We start from the raw sequence: 18490 nt of genomic DNA on the forward strand, positions 1-18490 counted from the left end.
CTCTCTCTCTCTCTCTCTCTCTCTCTCTCTCTCTCTCTCTCATCTTTTATTTTCTTTCTTTCTTCCGATCTGTTGATAACTCGACGCTATTTGTCATCTCCGGTCGGTACAACGGCTATTCATTAAAGTCAATATCTATCCATCAAGGGTTGCCTTACTTTCGCCCTTCCGGTCGTGTGTCATCTATCAACGTGAAGATACAACTGAAGAAATATTTCGGAAATATAATCTGTCGCTGTGCGGCTCCATAAATCACCCGCCACCATCTCGACAGGGTGACGATCGCGCCCCGACGACGACGACGAAGACGTCGTTGTCGTCGTTTTGATATTACCGTGACCGCGGGAATCCAAATTATTTCCCGACGACGGTCCACGATTCACTACAGAGAGAAAGAGAGGTGAAAGAGTGAGAGAAAAAGAGAGGAAGGTAGCCGACGGTTTCGAATAGAATTTCATTTATCCCCGATCGATCGACGTTGTTCTTCCCGCGCTTCGCCGTTCCCGCGGACGCGATTTTTCATGGTTTCGCGATCCGCGGGAGTAACGGACGCCCGATTGTTTCCCGCTTCGTTTCTAAAACATAAATCGGCCGATGCTCCGCGATCTCATCGAAATTCACCGAGCCAAGCTCGCTCGGCGAATGCGAGCTGCATTGTCGGCCAAGAAGGAAGCCCGGTGGTGATGGTGCTTGTGCATCGTCAGCTTCCGGAAGCTCGCGCTTTCCTCACGGCCGTCTTTCCACGTCGATCATACGACCGTTGCCCCCGCACCGGAAGGATCAACTTCCACGTCGTCAGCTTCCCGATTGCGTCGGTGAGAATTTGCCCCGGAAACCTCCCTCGGGCCGACCGAAAAACGACCAGCGGCAGATCATCTCGCGGACGTTTCGTCGACGAACGTCGACATCCTCTCCGTCGAGTTCCCGTTTCCTCCACCCTCTCGTTCTCGTTTCCTCCATTTCATCGGGTCCTCGATTTTCACTCGGCTGAACGTGACCGACGCAGGGTCGCGCGACTTCCGCTTTTCAAGGCTACCAGAGAGTCCCGAATCGCTCAATTCGCGTGACTCCTCAGCGTGCGAAGATCACTTCTCCATTTATGCCATTCGCCGAGTGTCGCCTCGAACGGCCCAAATTGTGATGATGATGGTCCATTGCGAGCGGATTACAGTCGACAAAATTGATCGACGTAAGCGAGAAAAAGATGCAGAGAAAGACGAAAGAAGAAAGAAAGGGAAAGAAAGAGAGAAAGTGTGTGTACTCTCTCGTGGGATGAGCTTCGTTTACTGAAGTTGTAGTTGTCGTTTCATTCGCCTTGGGCCACTTACGAATGTCAACCGCAGGCGGGGCAGAAGGCGACACTTCTCTATTTTCAGTTTTGCGAAGTCTACTGCTGCACTCTTTCAATCTCTCTCTCTCTCTCTCTCTCTTTCTCTCTCTCTCTCTCTCTCTATCTCTATCTCTTTCTGTTGCTCGAGCCTCCTCCTGTTTTCCGCGCCCGTATTTACTTCTCGGCCGCAATTTCCCAAAGTCAATCTTTGGTAGGAAGAGCAAAATTTCCTGCTCACGCCGCCCCGCCGTTTTCTCACATCGGACACACGTCGCCCGCCCCTGCCCCCCTGGAGCGGGCGGATATGTTTGTCGGGGGATCGTGCTTGTTTTTGCGTCGTCCATGCGATAGACGCGTCGCTGGGAATCTGTCATTGCAGCCGCGATATGTCAAGTACGACCGTTTATCCTTTTCTTTCTCGTAGCCACCGCTATATAGTATGTGTGTGTATGTGTGTCACGTCCCGACGTGCGAAATCTTCGTGACAGATTCCTCGACAAATTTCGATTCGATTTTTCCATGGTAAGAAGTCGATGAAAAGTGAAGCAGAAAGAGAAATTCAACGAGACTCTTAATTGCTCTGTTGAGAAAAATAAGTAAGCAAGAATATAACCGAATTTTTAAATAATTATGATCGTGAATTTTATATTGTAAGAATACTCTATTGTAGGCATTCAAAGATTTTTTGGACACGAGGAATAACATATCCAATCTGCTTGATTAAAAAGTAATGATAATAAGCAGCGACACCTCGCCAAGGAAAAATCGATTTCGCATTCGTCGGCGAGGTCAGTTGTGGAAGTTTCAGCACGACGAGAACTGCGATGCCCCCACACTGAAAGAGAAAGAATATCTAAGAAATAAAAAATATTTCTTCGTTGGATGCTAATAACATAGTTGCTTAAAATCTTTCATTTGGATAGAACAAATAATTGTTTCCACGAAAAACTAAGGTTTCCCTTATCTTACGTCACACTGAAAAAATTATTTTATTTAAAATATTTGGTACGTACGATTTGGTTGGCATTACATATTTCTTATTTGTGTCAGGTAAATGTATCACTAACAAAAGCAAAACACACACGTAATGGCAATTTTTTGGTTGCAATCTCCAGAGATATTCGGTTTTGATCCTACTTTGACCAAATTATATATACCCTTTCAGAATTTCAGAGCTATAACTTCTCAGACAACTAATTGTTGTGGCTGACTATGCAAATAGCCTTTATCTATGCGTTAATGCCCGCTAGGAGTCTGTTAACCATATATTTTGCTTTGTAATAACCAAAATACAAACATGCAGCAACGTAACCGTCTTGCCCTGGTAAACAGATTCAGTTGCCCAGTAATGTAGAGTAAGAAAGCCACACTATAAAATATGTATCCTGGGTTAGTAGTTCCGGGGTCTCCACAAGAGCACTCCTGCCAGCTCTTAATTATGGGCCAACTCGTGCGCCCATATGCTCGATTTCAATCATTTACTAGCCAAAGTTACGATACAGTGTAAACCGAATTTTCGTCTCGACAACAAAACCCTTTTTTCAGGGTAGTGTACAGATAAACGTACTACTAGTATCCAGCAGACAAGTAGAGTTTCTTAGATATTTTTTCTGTCAATGCACGAGACAAAAAAGGAGAAAATTCCGCACAACGAATTTAGCGAGCGCGCTGACTCGTTAGAGGAAGCAAAGCCTCCTCCGGGCTCTAGAAATTCTTCGCCCTGTGAGTTCGGTTACCCGACGGCTAATTGAAACGAACGCTCGTCAAGTGGCGCGCGCTACAGAGAACGTAGCGCGACCTGAAATTTATTAACGGGGATCGGCTCTCTCAAACGCGAACCTCGTCTCGTCGGCTGTCGACGTGCGCCGCAGTTCCTCGAGGAGCAGCAACGACCGGCGGCCTGTGATACACGCGGCCACCGATAATACAAGCTACGTGGTCCCCAAGGTAGGCGACGTGTATAATTATAGCATGTGCGCGCGTACGCGTGTGTGTTACAGCCGCGGCCCTACGAGGAGTCGCCATTCAACGTAGAGTCGGAGCAACGAGGGCAGCCTTCCCTGGAACGGGTGCAGCCGCATTAGCTCTGGCCAGGAACCCGGGGCCGCTGGCAGCTGCAGCTGCAGCCACTGCCCTGCACCCCTTCGCACCCGCGTAAGTATCGGCCCGGCTGAGCCCGGTCCCGGGGTCAATTTTAACCCGGAACGACGTCCAAGGTACTCCGCACTGCGCGCGAATTACGGCGGACGCTCGTCGCGTCCGCCACCTCCTCGGGCGGATATTGAGCCACTTTGAATCTCGCGCTTTTGACTCTCATCGCCGCGTCTCGTCTCGTCCGTCGCTCTGCTCTGCTCTCTAAGCTTCTTGGAGCGAAATTTCACTCGGAAAGTGGAGTGTGATTGGCGAGTCGCTCGAATTCGAGTGATCTTTCATTCGGATAGAGCGTGAACTCTCCACTCTGAATCGTCGAGTGAATATTTTCACGTGAAATTGAAGAGCGAATTTGATAGTATAGTCGATTGCACATCGGTTTGCACATCTTTTTATCGAATGAAGACGCGAGGCTCCAAGTTGTCGGAAGCCACTACTGACGCGCAGTAATTGGTTATAAATATATAAAAATTACTTCTCAAAATGTTTTTTTTTTTTTTTTTTTGGAAAGATGCTAGATACATAATGCAGCTCGTTTGCGCTGTTTTTCTATTCGGTTAGAATTGCAAGTGCTTTTGTGCATTGACCAAGAATTGCAACTATATTCCATTGTCGCAGGAATATGTTCACTCTAATCGACTGAAGCATTCGCTCATACGGAATCAGAATCCACTCTGAGCCTGAGTGAAACATTCGCTCTTGTGATATTTTCACCGCATTGCTTCGAGTGAAAATTCAATTCGAGCCGCTTTTCACTCGTTCTGATCCCTCTCCAAGAAACATAGAGAGCAGATCGCGACAATTTTCGACTTCTTTCACTCTGTTGGCATGTGCCGAAAGCGTCGGATGTCGCGTGTTTTCAGATAATTTTTGCCGTCGACAGAGTACCCGGGCAACTCCAATGCGTGTCGAGCTCGATTACGTTTTATTAATATTATATCTCGCGGGGACAGTTGAGACTCGAATTAAATGAAATCGTATGCATGTACGTTCGGCGGTATCTTGAATTTCGATTAAATTGCAAACTACCTCATTCACCGATATGCGATAATCGCGATTTAATTATTGTAATTATCAGAAATCGCCGAAAATACACATCCCATGCCCGCGATAATTGCAGCCGCGCGTGTACTCGATTCGCCAGTCAATCTCGCGTGTGGAAGAACATTTTCGTCGCGTCACGAGTATAATCCGTAACAGTCCGACCCTTACGAATAAATAAACGACGAGTCGCGTCGAATAAATAATCGCGCGGACGCAGTGCAGAATACCTTCGCAGGCTCAAGCTCGGGTAAATCACTTTATTATGTAATTCTGTGAACGTGTAAATAATTTCACCTTGCAATAATCTACCGCCTGATGCTTGTTGTCTTGTGTTCGTGCGTTGTATGGATGTGCGTGTACACCTTTGTCTATTTTGTCTGTCGTGTGTGTGTGTGTCTGTGTGTGTGTGTGTGCGTGTGTGTGTGCGCGCGTGTGTATGTTCCTCCCTCTTCTTTCATCTTCGAAAAATTACGCTTGCAGCGAGTAACTGAGGAGCGCGCGTCTCGGCAATCTGCGTTCTCTCCCGCAGACGCGACGTTAAACTCCCACGGGAGTGGTGACGATGGTGGTTCGTTGGTGGACGACGTAGGCAACGTGTATATTATAACGACGATAATTAATTTACACGGGTCGCTGGAGGAAAGGGGCTGAGGAGAAGGAGAGTAGACAAGGGAGGCCACGTGACCGCGTGCGTCGTTGAAGTTTCGAGAGACTTTTTCTTCGCGGCAAAACCTTTTTCTCCCCTCTTAACGATCGGTGGTTATGTCATTAGCGCGAGATTTACATGCCACCGCTTTTTTCCGCGCCCTCGGCGACGATTAAGTTTCGTCGTTTAACGAGCGCGGATTAAAGTGTGTCGTGTCGTCGTTTCCGAGTTCGTTCGTTCATTCGTTCGTTCGTTCGTTCAGTCGGCGGTAATTAAGCCTGCGGATCGCGCTGGGATTTTCTTGCGATCGTCATTGGCCTCTGATTCGCAAGCGAGTATTCGAATTACCCACCGGTAACCCGCGTGTTTAACCTTCGCTACGCCACATGGAGTCAGATTAGCTCCCACACATTTTCCAACTTTAATTTCACCTTAAACGATATTCTTCGATAACAAATTATGTTAACTTGCGTAACATTTTTGTTTCCGCGATTATATTATTGTATACAAGAGTGAACATAATGTATGACATCTAATGCTTTACATATTAGAACTTTCCAAAATTTTGACTAAGATCATAAAGAAAAATTGTTCCATCTGCCACAGAAAAACTGTTTTGCCAAGATCGCTTCCCTAAAGTCTTATTTACATAAACAAGCAGACAGAACTGTCTCCGTATTGTGGAAATCTGCCATTTTAATTTATTGAGACTCCACCTGGCGTAGAAATGGTTTAATATTAAATTTAAAAGCAAAAAAGAAAGAAAGAAAAAAACATAAGAAAGCTCGACGATATGCGAGATCGAGCCGTATCGCGGCGGTTCTTACGAACAAAATTCCCAGCGGGAAAAAACCGGCGGCGGCGGCGGGGCTGCATTGACCGGACGCGAGCACTCGAGTTAATCAACCCCCGGCGCGTAAACAACCGTGACGGCCTGCGCCGGCTCGCGATATAGGCCATTGAAACTGTAATACAAATGAGTGCGGGCAATGTCAATCGAGGATTGCATTCCCATTCACGTGTCAGTTCGTCGTCCATCGCGCGCTCGTCGAAGAGCACCACCATCGCGCGCGCAAACCCCAATACCGTATCGGGGCCGATATATCGTGTGGCGCACGCCGAAACGCCCAAATTACTCGCTGCAACGCGTTGCACGCGCCGCTCGGCATTTAAGGCTTTGCCTGTCAGTCTCACTGCATCTGCACGACGTCCAGTGAACCCCTCGTTTCCTTCCCCTCCTCATCTCACCCTTCTTTCCTCTCCCCCCCCCCTCGCTCCCATCGACGTCCCTGCGCGCGCCAGCCCTCCGCAGCTCGATCTGACTGCGCTTGCACACAATGCGGATTATAATTTGCGAGAGAGCCCCGCGGCGCGCGCGCGCGCCTGCTCGTCCACTTCCCCGCCGCGGGGAAAACTTAGGACGAGACGAGCGGAAAAACGAGGGACGCTCGATTACTCCCCTGCCCTGCCCGCCTCCCTCGCCCCCAGTTCCCTAGAAGTCGGAAGAAGAGAACAAAACCGGGGGAAACCGCTCGACTCGGGAAATAACCGACTGCACTTTGACTGATTAGAGATTCGGGCGTGATTGGACGGCGGCGGGCCGCGGATTATCGCGCCGCGATAACGCGATTGTCTCTTTTTCTTTTTTTCGCTCTTCTTCTCTCCTCTTCCCTCCTTCCTCAGTTCGTTTCCCTCCCGTCGGGTGCAAAAATCGCCGCGGGATCTGTATTCCTATCATTTTCCGCCTCTCTACTGCTCTTTTCCTCTCCTCGCCCCGTATTTTTTTTAATTTTTTCGCTATCGCGAATTTTTAGAAGCGCACGCGTTCGCGTCGAACCGCATCAATCGTTCGTTTTAACGTTTCGGAATCGAGGAGACGCGACGTCGGCGGGGAATGAAAAATTTGAATACGAACGAAAATCAATTTTCGAGGCCTGTTACATCGATGCAGGCGCGCGCGAAATCGGATTTGTCAGATCCAATATCTGCATACGTTTTATGTGTCGCGTTATGCATTTTAATTCGACGCTCGCGTGTGCGTCATTCCGTTTGTAAGTGTAAACTATTTACGCCGTCCGACGACTACGCGAAAGTAGAAGCGTCGTTTTATTCTCGATTTACGCGCGCACGTGTTATTATTGCTGTTGTTGTTATAATTTCGATTAATCAATACACGATACCTCGACGGTTAAACTTTATCCATTCCTGCGGACGTGTAATTAAAATGGACGCGCGTGAATTCTCGCGGAGCGAGCGAGCGAGCGAGTTTTTCGTCCGGTCTTTCTTCTACAACAAAATTATTACTTGCCCAAGTTAAATAGACTTTCAACAACGATCTTCAACGAGCAAAGTAATAAATGGGAGCAGGCTACTCATAAAACTAATTCCATTGCGAATACTCCTCCGAGCAGATGCAATATAAAGCAATCAACTTTTTGCCCTTCACCTCTCTCTCCCCCCTTCTATCCCCTCTCCTCCTCCTCCGTCCACCGTCCACGCCGAACATAATTCATGGTCTTCGCGCATAAAACAAACTTCGTTCGCGCGTTATATATGTGTGTGTGGGTATATATATATATATATATATATATATATATATATATATATATATATATATATATATATAGATACATAGCTGCGAAGAGAGTAAAGTTTATCACGTTATCCGGCAGAGTGCGCGCGATTGTTGCGCTGCCGGAAGCAGCGAATTTTCAATTTCATCTCGAACGCGATATTTAATACGCGACGTCCGTCGGGTACGAGCGAACGTTACGCTGTGCATTATTGAGTCGAAAAAATGAAAAGTCCAGTCCGAACGCGACAAATAACAGCATTCTCGTTCGAGCAAATCGTGGTCAGTGTAAATGTCTTTCACATCGAATAATACAATCGTTGAATTTACGAGACTCGTTATTTTGAAAAATGCAAGATGTGAAAATGAGAGACGCGTCGGGTATTTTTTTTTTATTCTTTTTCTTCTTTCCCACTGGACACAATCGCGAAAAAAATTCGAAATTCGATGACGCCGGTCCGCAGGCAAGCTTGCGCAAACGACGGACACGTTGTCCGTACTCACTTGTGATTTTTCTTTTGCAGTGTCTACTATGATCCCTTCCTCGCAGCGCACGCAGCTACGCAGGACTCCAACTACAGGTTACAGGTGAGATATCTGTCGATTTTTTGCACAATCCGCGAATATTGTTCCGCGCATCCGGTGCACGACGGCGGAGCCACGGCGCTATCGTCGAGAGTCGTGCGTTTCTCGACTGAGAATAAGCGGAGAATACGAGTTTTTAATTCGAAATCGAGGAATACGTGCAGCAGGACGCGTGGAAACGCCCGGCCGACCGAGACGCGAAAATCGATCGTCGCGCGATTGATAATCGACCGTTAATCGGAAAATAAAGCGTCACGGACGCTGACGTGTTTTCATTATGTTGCTCTGCACAGACAGCCATCGCCGGCCGGAGCTAATTAATCGAACTGTCGCGATAGAGCCGATACGTGCGCGAGCTCTCGGGTGTTGCGCGATTCGGTGACATTTCCGTGTCGGTAGATCTCTTTGATTCATCCACGAATGCTCCTTCCTTTGTTGATTCGAAATGGGACTTTCTAGAGCTCTTCAGGTGAGAGCTAGAACATCGGCCACCATTTGTAGGGAAGTAGTGAGTGAGTGAGTGCTTGCCTCTCACTCCCACGTCTCACGTCATCCCTGAAATGGCGGCCGGATTACGAACCAATCAGGAATCATCGCGCTTCGTGCTAACTCTAACCAAAGGAACTTTAGGACTTCCTGCTCCTAATATCAACTGCATTGAGAGAGAAAGAATCCAAGAAGTAAAAAAGATGATAATTCGGTGAATACTAATACGTATTTTACTTACACTAATATAAAATATTTTTCAAACGAGAATACAATTTTTTAAGTTGCGTTCCAAAAAGCGTCCTTTTTGAGGAAAAATTTCACTGAAAATTCGTAGTATATGTAACGTAAACTACAGATTTTCTGAATTTTTCGGAATTTTCTTAAAAATTTGCATTTTGGAATGCGACCTTAAAACCTTTTTCATGAAAGCAATTTTTCGTTCTATTTAAATTTAAATTTAAGTAACTTTTGTCATTATAGTATTGTCACCCCGAATAAATACATACAAATGTTAGATATGTTTATCTCACTGGAGATTTTTAACTTCCATTAAAATCATTTTGATGTCAATTATAAAACGATTATTCATTCAAAGTTCGCGAATTTGAATATTTGCCCTGGAAATTTAATTGTAATGGCAGATCTTTTAACAGATATCAGACAAAAAATCTCTGTCATTAAAATTATATTCAAAGATGACGAAAGAGATTCTTCTCTCTTTCTATCTCTCTCTGCGCACGTTAGGAAAATCTGAGAGGATTCGTGATAATGAATTTTTTCACCAGACCGAAATATGCAAAAGTTCTCGATTGGGATTCTCTCGGCTCGTTCGCACGTGCACCGGAAACGGAATACGGCGCAGTATGTTTGTAAGACGATATATACGAGTGTGAGCGCAGAGATTTTGACTAAAGTCCGTAACTTTTGGTGGACCCGTTTAGCTGGAATGGCCTCAAGCAACAGCTGACGTTAGTTGACACATTTTTCCAGGCTTGCACACACATACATGGACTTACTTACACACACACACACACACACACACACACACACACACACCCATACGAAAGAGAGAACGCCGGGAGAAACCGATAACAATTACGCCATTCCCTATCTCGTTCTACATTGTTCCGATCGTTCGCCGTTCTCATTGTATCTCATTTCTCGCCTGCCTCTCCCTTTTTTTCTCTATCTTTCACTCTTCTCTCTCGCTCTTTCTCTCTTCTCTTGTTCATTCACTCTGTCGTTTCATTCGCACAAAAATCCCGATGCATCCCGACGTCACGGCTGATAGAAAAGGGAGTACACGCGCGACGGACTCTCTGCCAGTCGTCGAGATGATTATTCCCTGCCTCGATCATGCGTCTCCCCGGCACCAATTCGCGCGTGAATAGATTTTACATTCGTGCCCGTTCCAACGGTCTCCTTCGAAACCAATTTCTCATCGAAAAGCGAGCGTCGAGTTTCAAATGACTACAGAGTCGCGCCGTGTATACACCATTGTTGACTACCACGAACAGTGCTTCGAATTCTCTCAGCCCCGATCAACGCGTTCAACGAAAGAAGTCATCCCGCAGTCGACGTGAGAGAGAATCGTCTCGGGAGAAGATTCTGTTCGAGTTACATTTGAAATTATACAGACCCGCGCGTTCAACGTCAATCAACGGAACTTCGCGAACGGAATCTCGAAAAGTAAAAAGAAACAATGTGGATTTTTGGAGTCATCCCTTTCAGTTGAGCGATTCGTGTGTCGCGTCGTCGCGTATAACGAACGGTCTTGTTAACACGTAATTTTCTGACACGGAGAAAACTGTTACGATCGATGCAATCCTTTATGTTTAGAAAAAGACTTACATGAAAGTAAGTATTCAAGTTGAATAAATATCGCACAAAAAATTGTCATTGTTGTGCGCCCATCTATACAGATTTCATAGCCACAATTCTTATGATTACGCAAGGTAAAAGTGTCAAATCTCGGACACGTGTCCAATCCTGGACATTCTTATTGTATTTGGTCTTTAAATACGAACATACCTAAATTCTCAATGTAGAATATGTGTGTGTGTGTATTTACTAGCTTAAATTACTCAACATTGTCCGGGTTATCAGTGTTAAGAGAATGAAATCCGGAGCTGGCCTGTAGATTTCGTAGTAACCTACATTTTTCGCAAAATCATAGAGAGTAACTATACAACATTTGGTCCAGACCGATCAAAGGATTTAGAAGTTTATAGGGAACATACAAATAAACAATTTCCATTTTTTATATTTTTTATATATTAAAATTTTAAATATTCGTATTTATAAAGACCAAAATAATAAAAATGTCCAGAATTAGGCACATTGCTACTTTTACCTCAATGTTTAATTAGTATATCCTCATATATCGTCGTCTCTTAAACGAAAGAATGTTGAATATCTTTGTTGTTATCTACGGAACAAAATATTATGGTTGAGAGATCCGTAGAATTTGTCTGTGCCGTACAACACTGAGAATTCGACTCAAACGCGTATGGATAGGCAACAAAGAGGGCCAGTGTACCACTTTCAGAATACTATGGCTTCGACAATCCTCTTGTATGCATGGGCAAAAAGTAACTTTGACATTTTGTCGCGGAAATCATATTTAGTCGAGTGATAATCCCAATGTTTTCTCCGTGAGAGGGGAATTTCAGAACGGAACTCGCGTTTCATCTCTTCATTAATTGGTGCAGAAAAAAAGATCATATCAATCGCGTGGCATCTTGTTGCATCTTGTGCTGCCTGAGCGCATCTCATCATCGCGCACCACTTCATTCCCGTCCTCCCTTCGTCCCGCTTTCGTTGCACCACTACATTTTCCTCTCTCCCTGTCTCATGACCACTCAAAGAAACGATTCGACAGGCGACCCGACGACCGTAATAATCCCGAGGACGAAGGCGAAGTAGCGCTATTGCGGGCTGAATAATGCGTTAATACGCGTGACGATATCGCGCGAGAGAACGGATTTTCGCGTGCTCTCACGCCCGGAAGTGTCGGGAAACGGAGTTAGCTCGCTTTTAACGAGGACTCGAAGTCCCTCCCGCGTAGAACTCGAGATCGAGTTTCCTCCGCCGGGATCCTACCGGAATTTCTTTTCAGGTTTGCCGTTTGTGTTTCAGGCTAAAGCGCCCGCCCTGGAGGTAGGAATTAAGGGTCCGCCCGTTCTTCTCGTATCCGTCTGTTTCATATATATATATACATATATATTATATATATTTATACATATATTTCTCTCTCTTCTTTCTTCTTATTATCGTTCATTTTGTCTGTTCTCGTTATATATATATATATATCTCTCTCTCTCTCTCACACACACTCTTTCTCACTCTTTCTCTCTATTCTTTTCACGTTTCCGTTCGTTCGCAATATTGAAGTGCCTCGCTGATCTCTCGGCGAGACTGTTTAGTTACATGTGTTCACAACCCTCTCTCGCTAACGATCCGTCCCATCCAGCTCCATGAAAGTCTCAAACTGCAGCTTTGCCTCGAAGGAAAGGGTTCGTTTCAGTAGGGAAGCTGTAGAAGAGAATTTCAGCCGGTCGCGAAGGAGAGCCGTCCAGCTTCCCCTGCGACCGTGTCGCGCATTTTCTTTTCTTCCTCCCCTGTTCTCGATGGGTATTAGCGTGAGACAGCATGCGTTGTCGTTTATTTCCTCCTACCAAAACTTAGAGCATGCGTCGCACCGACTTAGAGAGTCCGTCGTAGGAGGCTACGTATAAAAGAGAGAAAGAGAGAGAGAGGAGAGAGTGTAGCGAACGTTGTGATGAGTGCACGCAAACTGAGTGTCGTATGGAGTGCCTCTACTCGACCTTATTTGAGGGAGCTTTGTATTATGCGGACAGTAGGCAGGTTCCGTGTGATTAGCGAGCTGACGCAAGGTAGATTGGTAGATTGGTGATCTTGATGTGGTTACGCGTAGTCTGATTAGGCACACCGCCACGGTAAAGATAATTCGTAGCAAGTTCATCACGAATATATCGGCAAACTGAAACGCTTGGCCGCACGTTACGCTAAGAATCCCGGCAAGAACTCGCGTTTCTTGCAGAACTACACGCGATTATATGACGTGTGGGATGTTTAAATGTTGGAAGACCAATGTCCACTTGGTCGGTTTTCAGTTACAAAAGTCTGACATTTTTTTGGGTATTTTCTATAATTTTATATGGTGTTTAAGTATTCCGCTTTTATTGTCAACTATCGTATGCATCTGTGTGAGATGTTATCTGTTTGCTTATGATTCTCATTTCTCCTGACTGCGTTCTTTTCGTCAAAAGGGATTTTCAATCAAAAAATGCGTAAAACAGATGAAGTATGTTATGATCAAGAGCATCGGTTTATTATTTTGGCGATTGAGAAACAAAGTTAACAGTTAAATTCGGCGAATCCTTAGATCTCGAGATACCTGTGAATACTGAAACTTCTGCAATTGAAAAATCGACGAAATGGACATTTCACTGTCTTTCGTGGCACAGATACGTAGTACGTTGGCACGTCAATTTCCCACGTCGGTATAAACATCGCGATTTCAAGGGGAGGAATGAGCTTTAATGATTTCGTGCTCTAAAATCTACTTCACTCAGTTGAGAAAGAGAGAAAGGGACCGAGAGAAACACGGACGATTCAGTCTTACCAAGCAATCTGCGTTGTCTCACGTCTCAAACGTCTCAAACGAAGAGATGTACTCGCGCCAAAAATATGTCTCCAAATCAGACCGGTGACATACGCGACATCGTAAATACGGGACGGCGGAAACGAAGGTAAAAACCTTCTCGCGGTTGTGAATTAGCGAGCGATGACTATTTGTCGGACGAGAGTAGTAACCGCCTTACGAGAGCGCCGCTGGCACTCGTTTCGAGAGTCTTACGACATTGGGACGTTATTGCGCGAGTGCTTTATTATGAGCGTCGGTGCGTCAAAGTACGTCGCTCCGAGAATTTTCACGACTGCCGGTGTGAAAATTTATTGCGAGTGTCGTGGGCGCGTATCAAAGCGTGTCGCTGAGAAGAAATCACGCGATTCGAAGAGTCAACAAGAAAATGGACAACGATTTGATATTATATACATAGCGACATTAATTAACAATATTATATGATAATTATATACATTCAACAAAATGTAATTAGCAGAACTGCCTTATATATGGCTCCTTGAGGATTCTTCTAAAACTAAAAAGGAAATACTCTAAACGCTATATTCTTAATGTCAGGACAATTTCATCTTTTATCTACAAGCTATGTTTTCTTAATAGAAATTTCTTGTGATAAGAGACATTAATTAACAATATTATATGATAATTATATACATTCAACAAAATGTAATTAGCAGAACTGCCTTATATATGGCTCCTTGAGGATTCTTCTAAAACTAAAAAGGAAATACTCTAAACGCTATATTCTTAATGTCAGGACAATTTCATCTTTTATCTACAAGCTATGTTTTCTTAATAGAAATTTCTTGTGATAAGAGACATTAATTAACAATATTATATGATAATTATATACATTCAACAAAATGTAATTAGCAGAACTGCCTTATATATGGCTCCTTGAGGATTCTTCTAAAACTAAAAAGGAAATACTCTAAACGCTATATTCTTAATGTCAGGACAATTTCATCTTTTATCTACAAGCTATGTTTTCTTAATAGAAATTTCTTGTGATAAGAGAGCATTCTGCTTGAGGCACACACTTTCCTCTCCAAGAGATTCAAGAGTAGAGAAAAAAGTTAGAATAATATCCAGTAGATTTTCGATCAATTAAAAGATAGCTCACTTTATTCAAAAATATATTTCATGTTAAAAAATAGCTCAGAAGAGGAATACTCGTTCGGTAAAAGTTTTCGCTTGGAATATAGAATTACGAGAAATAGCATCTTGAAATGCTTTTATTGGATGTGAGAATATTCCCCTTTTAGTTTCAGAAGAATCTTCTTGAGGCTATAATATAAAAGGATATCCGCCAAAAATAAGATTATATCTTTTTTAGATGTAATATCAAATCGTTATACACTTTCATTTCGCGGCACGCGCGCGAATGAGCGAATTTCTGGTCTCCATCGAAGTGAAAATTCAGGAAAATATTATGAACAAACCGCGACTCGCCTATTAGTCTTACATCGTGGCTGTAAAGTCGTTTATCGCGCGGGCACGAGTGTTTAATAAATCACTCCCGTATCTCTCTTTCTCTCTCGCTGGGTGGCGCGAAAAACGCGCTCGACGGCTCGAGAATCCGATACGTAAATAATATTCAGCGGAGATTAACGAGACGTTAACTGGCGGCGTATACTCGTGCGGAAGAGGAAGGACGGGAAAAACTCGTTATCGGGAAGCGTGAGTAGTGTCTTTAAACGCGGAAGCGGAGAGAGGCCGGGCGCAAAGAGAGAGGCCGGGCCATAAATTGTGTGTAGGCGCGCGTGCCGAGAATCGCGCGGAATTTTCGCGGCTAATTTGGACAGAGGCCCAATCTGCGAATTCGACGGCCAGTCGGCAAAACCCTCGCAGCCACCGCCGCCATCACCCGTGTCGTTCGAAAGACGAAGGAAAGCTGCTCTTCATTCGTACCGGGAATTTACGAACCATCGCCTGAGCAGCAGCAGCAGTAGTCTGCCAAACTGCCAACTTTGCCGACTTTGTGAGAAACGTCATAAATCAACGTCGTTGAGGCATGCTCGTCATTTAAACGGCTGACGGGTTCATCCCGGCTGTTACATCCTCGCGACAGCGTCGTACCTCGACCGAGGATGTTGAGCGCGTGTCGCGCGTTTGAATCGGCTCGCAATGCAGTGCACGGGTCGAAAATACACTGGGAGAGAAAATATTAAAAAGTAAGAAATGCCTATTCTCGGTGCGCATTGACAATATGTTTATTTGAATTCAGATTCTCTTGTGTGTTTGATCAACAATTGCTTTTCTGAGCTGAGGTTTCAAAAAAATGTGTCCTTTATATAGAATATCTGACAATAATTGACACATTTCTGTTGCGTGCAAGTAAAACTCCCCTGACTGAACACAAAATCCTTCTACTATTTTGCAAATGACGTAGATTTTTAGTTATCAATTAAAGAAGATTAGTGCATGATTATGCGCAATAATACACCGATTTTAGTTAATAACTGAAAGTTTCACGTAGTTGTTTGTGAAATCGTAAAGAGATGATGTATTCAATCTTCTCTATATCTGCACACGACGGGCGGGTCAATATTTGTCAGACACATAAATACATAAATGCATATTTTCCTACTTAAAAAAATATTTCATATTGGTATAAGTAAACACACGTTATTAATACCTACCGAATAAATATTTCTGTTTCTTAAATATTTTTTCTCCCAACGTATATACTTCGGCAAAAATATACGCGATTTTTGCGGTGGTCGCGGTTTTGCATCAGTCGTTCACATTAGAAAAGAAATGCTCGTCGCGTTCGTTGTGCAGACGGGATGTTCCCATGTACAATGTAATCAAACATGAACAACGGAGCGGGAGGGGGGGAGCATTAAGAAGCCTGTGTACAAAACTTTGATAATTGCAGCAAGTTCGCGGTAGGGTTAAGATGTTCGGCTTGTTTAACTTTGGTCCGATAATTAGTTCGTTCGTTCGGTTGCAACGGCTTAGGAGGAAGCCGCGCTTCCTTTTCCGGTAAGAGAAAGAAGGGGAAGGAGAAGAAGTCGGGGTATTGAATAGCCTATTCGTGAAATATTTCCAAGTCTTTTCGTCGGTTTAATTGAGGGGCCTGTCGAGCGGCGACTAAGTTTTAATCAGCGACTGATATATACGCAATTCGTGTGCTTGTATACCGTAATTGGAAACGGATGTTCCTGCCTTTTAGTTATTTACGGGGTGCTTGACGTTTTCAAAGAGAACGACGCGACGAGTATTGAGGCTCTTATACTTCGCTCGTCTACATCTCAATAGTAATAACGGTGTGTATGTAAAGAGAAGTCGAGGAAGCCGAGCAAGCGACGATAAAGCAAAGCAGGAATACCCAACGGTCGATCATTCATAATTACTCCATCCTCAGATTATTTAAAAGTAAAAGACGTAGGCACGCAAAATACATTAACGCGAGATACTTTCTGATATAGAAGCAGCTCGAAAAGTAGCTCAAAAAGTAATCATTGTTGACGAAAGCTTTTGTTAATAAAATAGTAAATTTCGTTTAATGTTCCTCGCTATCAATAAATTCGAAAATTCCTCGCTATCAATCAACGAAGTAATATTTCGAATGTGACGCAGTGTTTGCTTTTGTGAGCTTCTGTTGGCTTCTGTTGGCAAAACTTTATGGACATTGACGCGTTAAAACCGGGCCACTTTCTCGCGCGTATTCCACTTCACGTTTTCTAATATCGTAAATATTTTTCTTGCGTTACCATCGCGCCGTGACTGTAAATAGAGCTTAGTGACAACGGTGCAATAACGAGAGGAGAGACGCGCGCGCTCGCTTTCTCGTTGTTCTTCGTCACTGTCAGGGTTAAGCGGCTCAGGTAAATCGTTAGGCGTTTCACCTGAGCCGCAGTGTAAACAAGTCCACCTCGAGTCTGCGGTTTCGCGGTGCGCGGCCGTTTAACAAGGTCGGTTTACGTGGGCGGAAAGAAAAGCCGAGAGTAGGTGCACCGGCGGTGGTGATGTGCTGCTAGTGGTGCGCGCGGGGGGTGGCGAAGGGAGAAAAAGTGCGGCAGGGTCGACCTTAGCGGGATGCTGAATCAGACGTAACTGCGGTTTGCCCAATCGCGAGATAAAAAGCTAATCACTGGTCTCGAGCGCGACGACGAGAACGAGTTTTTGCCTCGATCTCTCGACACTTCCGGCTGGCCGCCCCCGGAAATTGGATTCGCGAGCAGGAATTGCGAGAATTACCGTCTCTCTCACTCTCTCTTTCTTCCTCCCCCTCTCTCTCTCTCTCTTTCTCTCTTTTACTCACACGCTCCCTCTCGCATTCATCCTCTTTCACTCGCTCGCTCTCTCGTTGTTTTCGACAATATCTCATCGAGCGAGTGGACGATCGCTGTTATTTCGTGCGACAGGATTGCGTAATTCGTCGTCATCGTCGTCGGCACGATACCCAGCGCGTCTCCCGCATTCGCCGCGACTTTGCGACTGTTTTTCGAAAACTTCAGCCGAAATCGAGGGATTTCGGCCAAGAAGATCCGCAGCAACCTGGCGCCCGGCCGCGGCTCGCAATACGTCGTCCTGTTTTCCTCAACCCCGACGACAAAACAGCAACTCGCTCGTTCAGCCTGCCCTAACCGTTGGCGTCTTTTTTCGCGGGCGAAATGTCGAATAACAACCCGTTCCCTGACCGCGCCGACCGAAAGTTCCTGGCGCCGACTGAATCGTGTTTTCGTCGCGCGTTCGATATACGCTCGAGCCGGTCAGCCAATTCGCGCACACACTCTCTCTCTCTCTCTCTCTCTTCCTCGTTTTGTCTCTCGTTCGCGAATCGCACAACCCCGCGTTATTTGCGGCGACGTCAAAAATTATTGGACGCGTTCGTGCGCCCGGATATAATGCACGGCTGTCGTTCGTCCGGAGTTATGAGCGAAAGAGTTTCCTGTCCAAAAATTCGCGCTTCCCTGTCGCGTTGTCGATTCGTCGTTAATTCGCGCACGAGTCGCGTCTCTCTCTCCCCCTCCCTCTCCCCCCCCCCTCTCTCTCTCT

The 18490-nt window shown here is 45.1% G+C and overlaps 1 protein-coding gene across 1 annotated transcript in view; it reads left to right on the top strand.

Moving 5' to 3' along the window:
• Positions 1 to 18490, top strand: part of LOC116848061 (RNA binding protein fox-1 homolog 2-like) — a gene marked incomplete at its 5' end in the record, with an annotated part of 462314 nt that overhangs the window by 429677 nt on the left and 14147 nt on the right. Inside the window, 3 exons of the mRNA XM_032823807.1 lie at positions 3331 to 3484; positions 8268 to 8331; positions 9759 to 9785. Coding sequence (XP_032679698.1) covers positions 3331 to 3484; positions 8268 to 8331; positions 9759 to 9785 — 245 coding nt within the window. The remainder of the gene's footprint in view (positions 1 to 3330; positions 3485 to 8267; positions 8332 to 9758; positions 9786 to 18490) is intronic.

This window comes from Odontomachus brunneus, unplaced genomic scaffold, assembly GCF_010583005.1.
Source record: "Odontomachus brunneus isolate Ranch 3 - 2012 unplaced genomic scaffold, Obru_v1 Obru_scaffold_088, whole genome shotgun sequence".
Classification (NCBI taxonomy): domain Eukaryota; kingdom Metazoa; phylum Arthropoda; class Insecta; order Hymenoptera; family Formicidae; genus Odontomachus; species Odontomachus brunneus.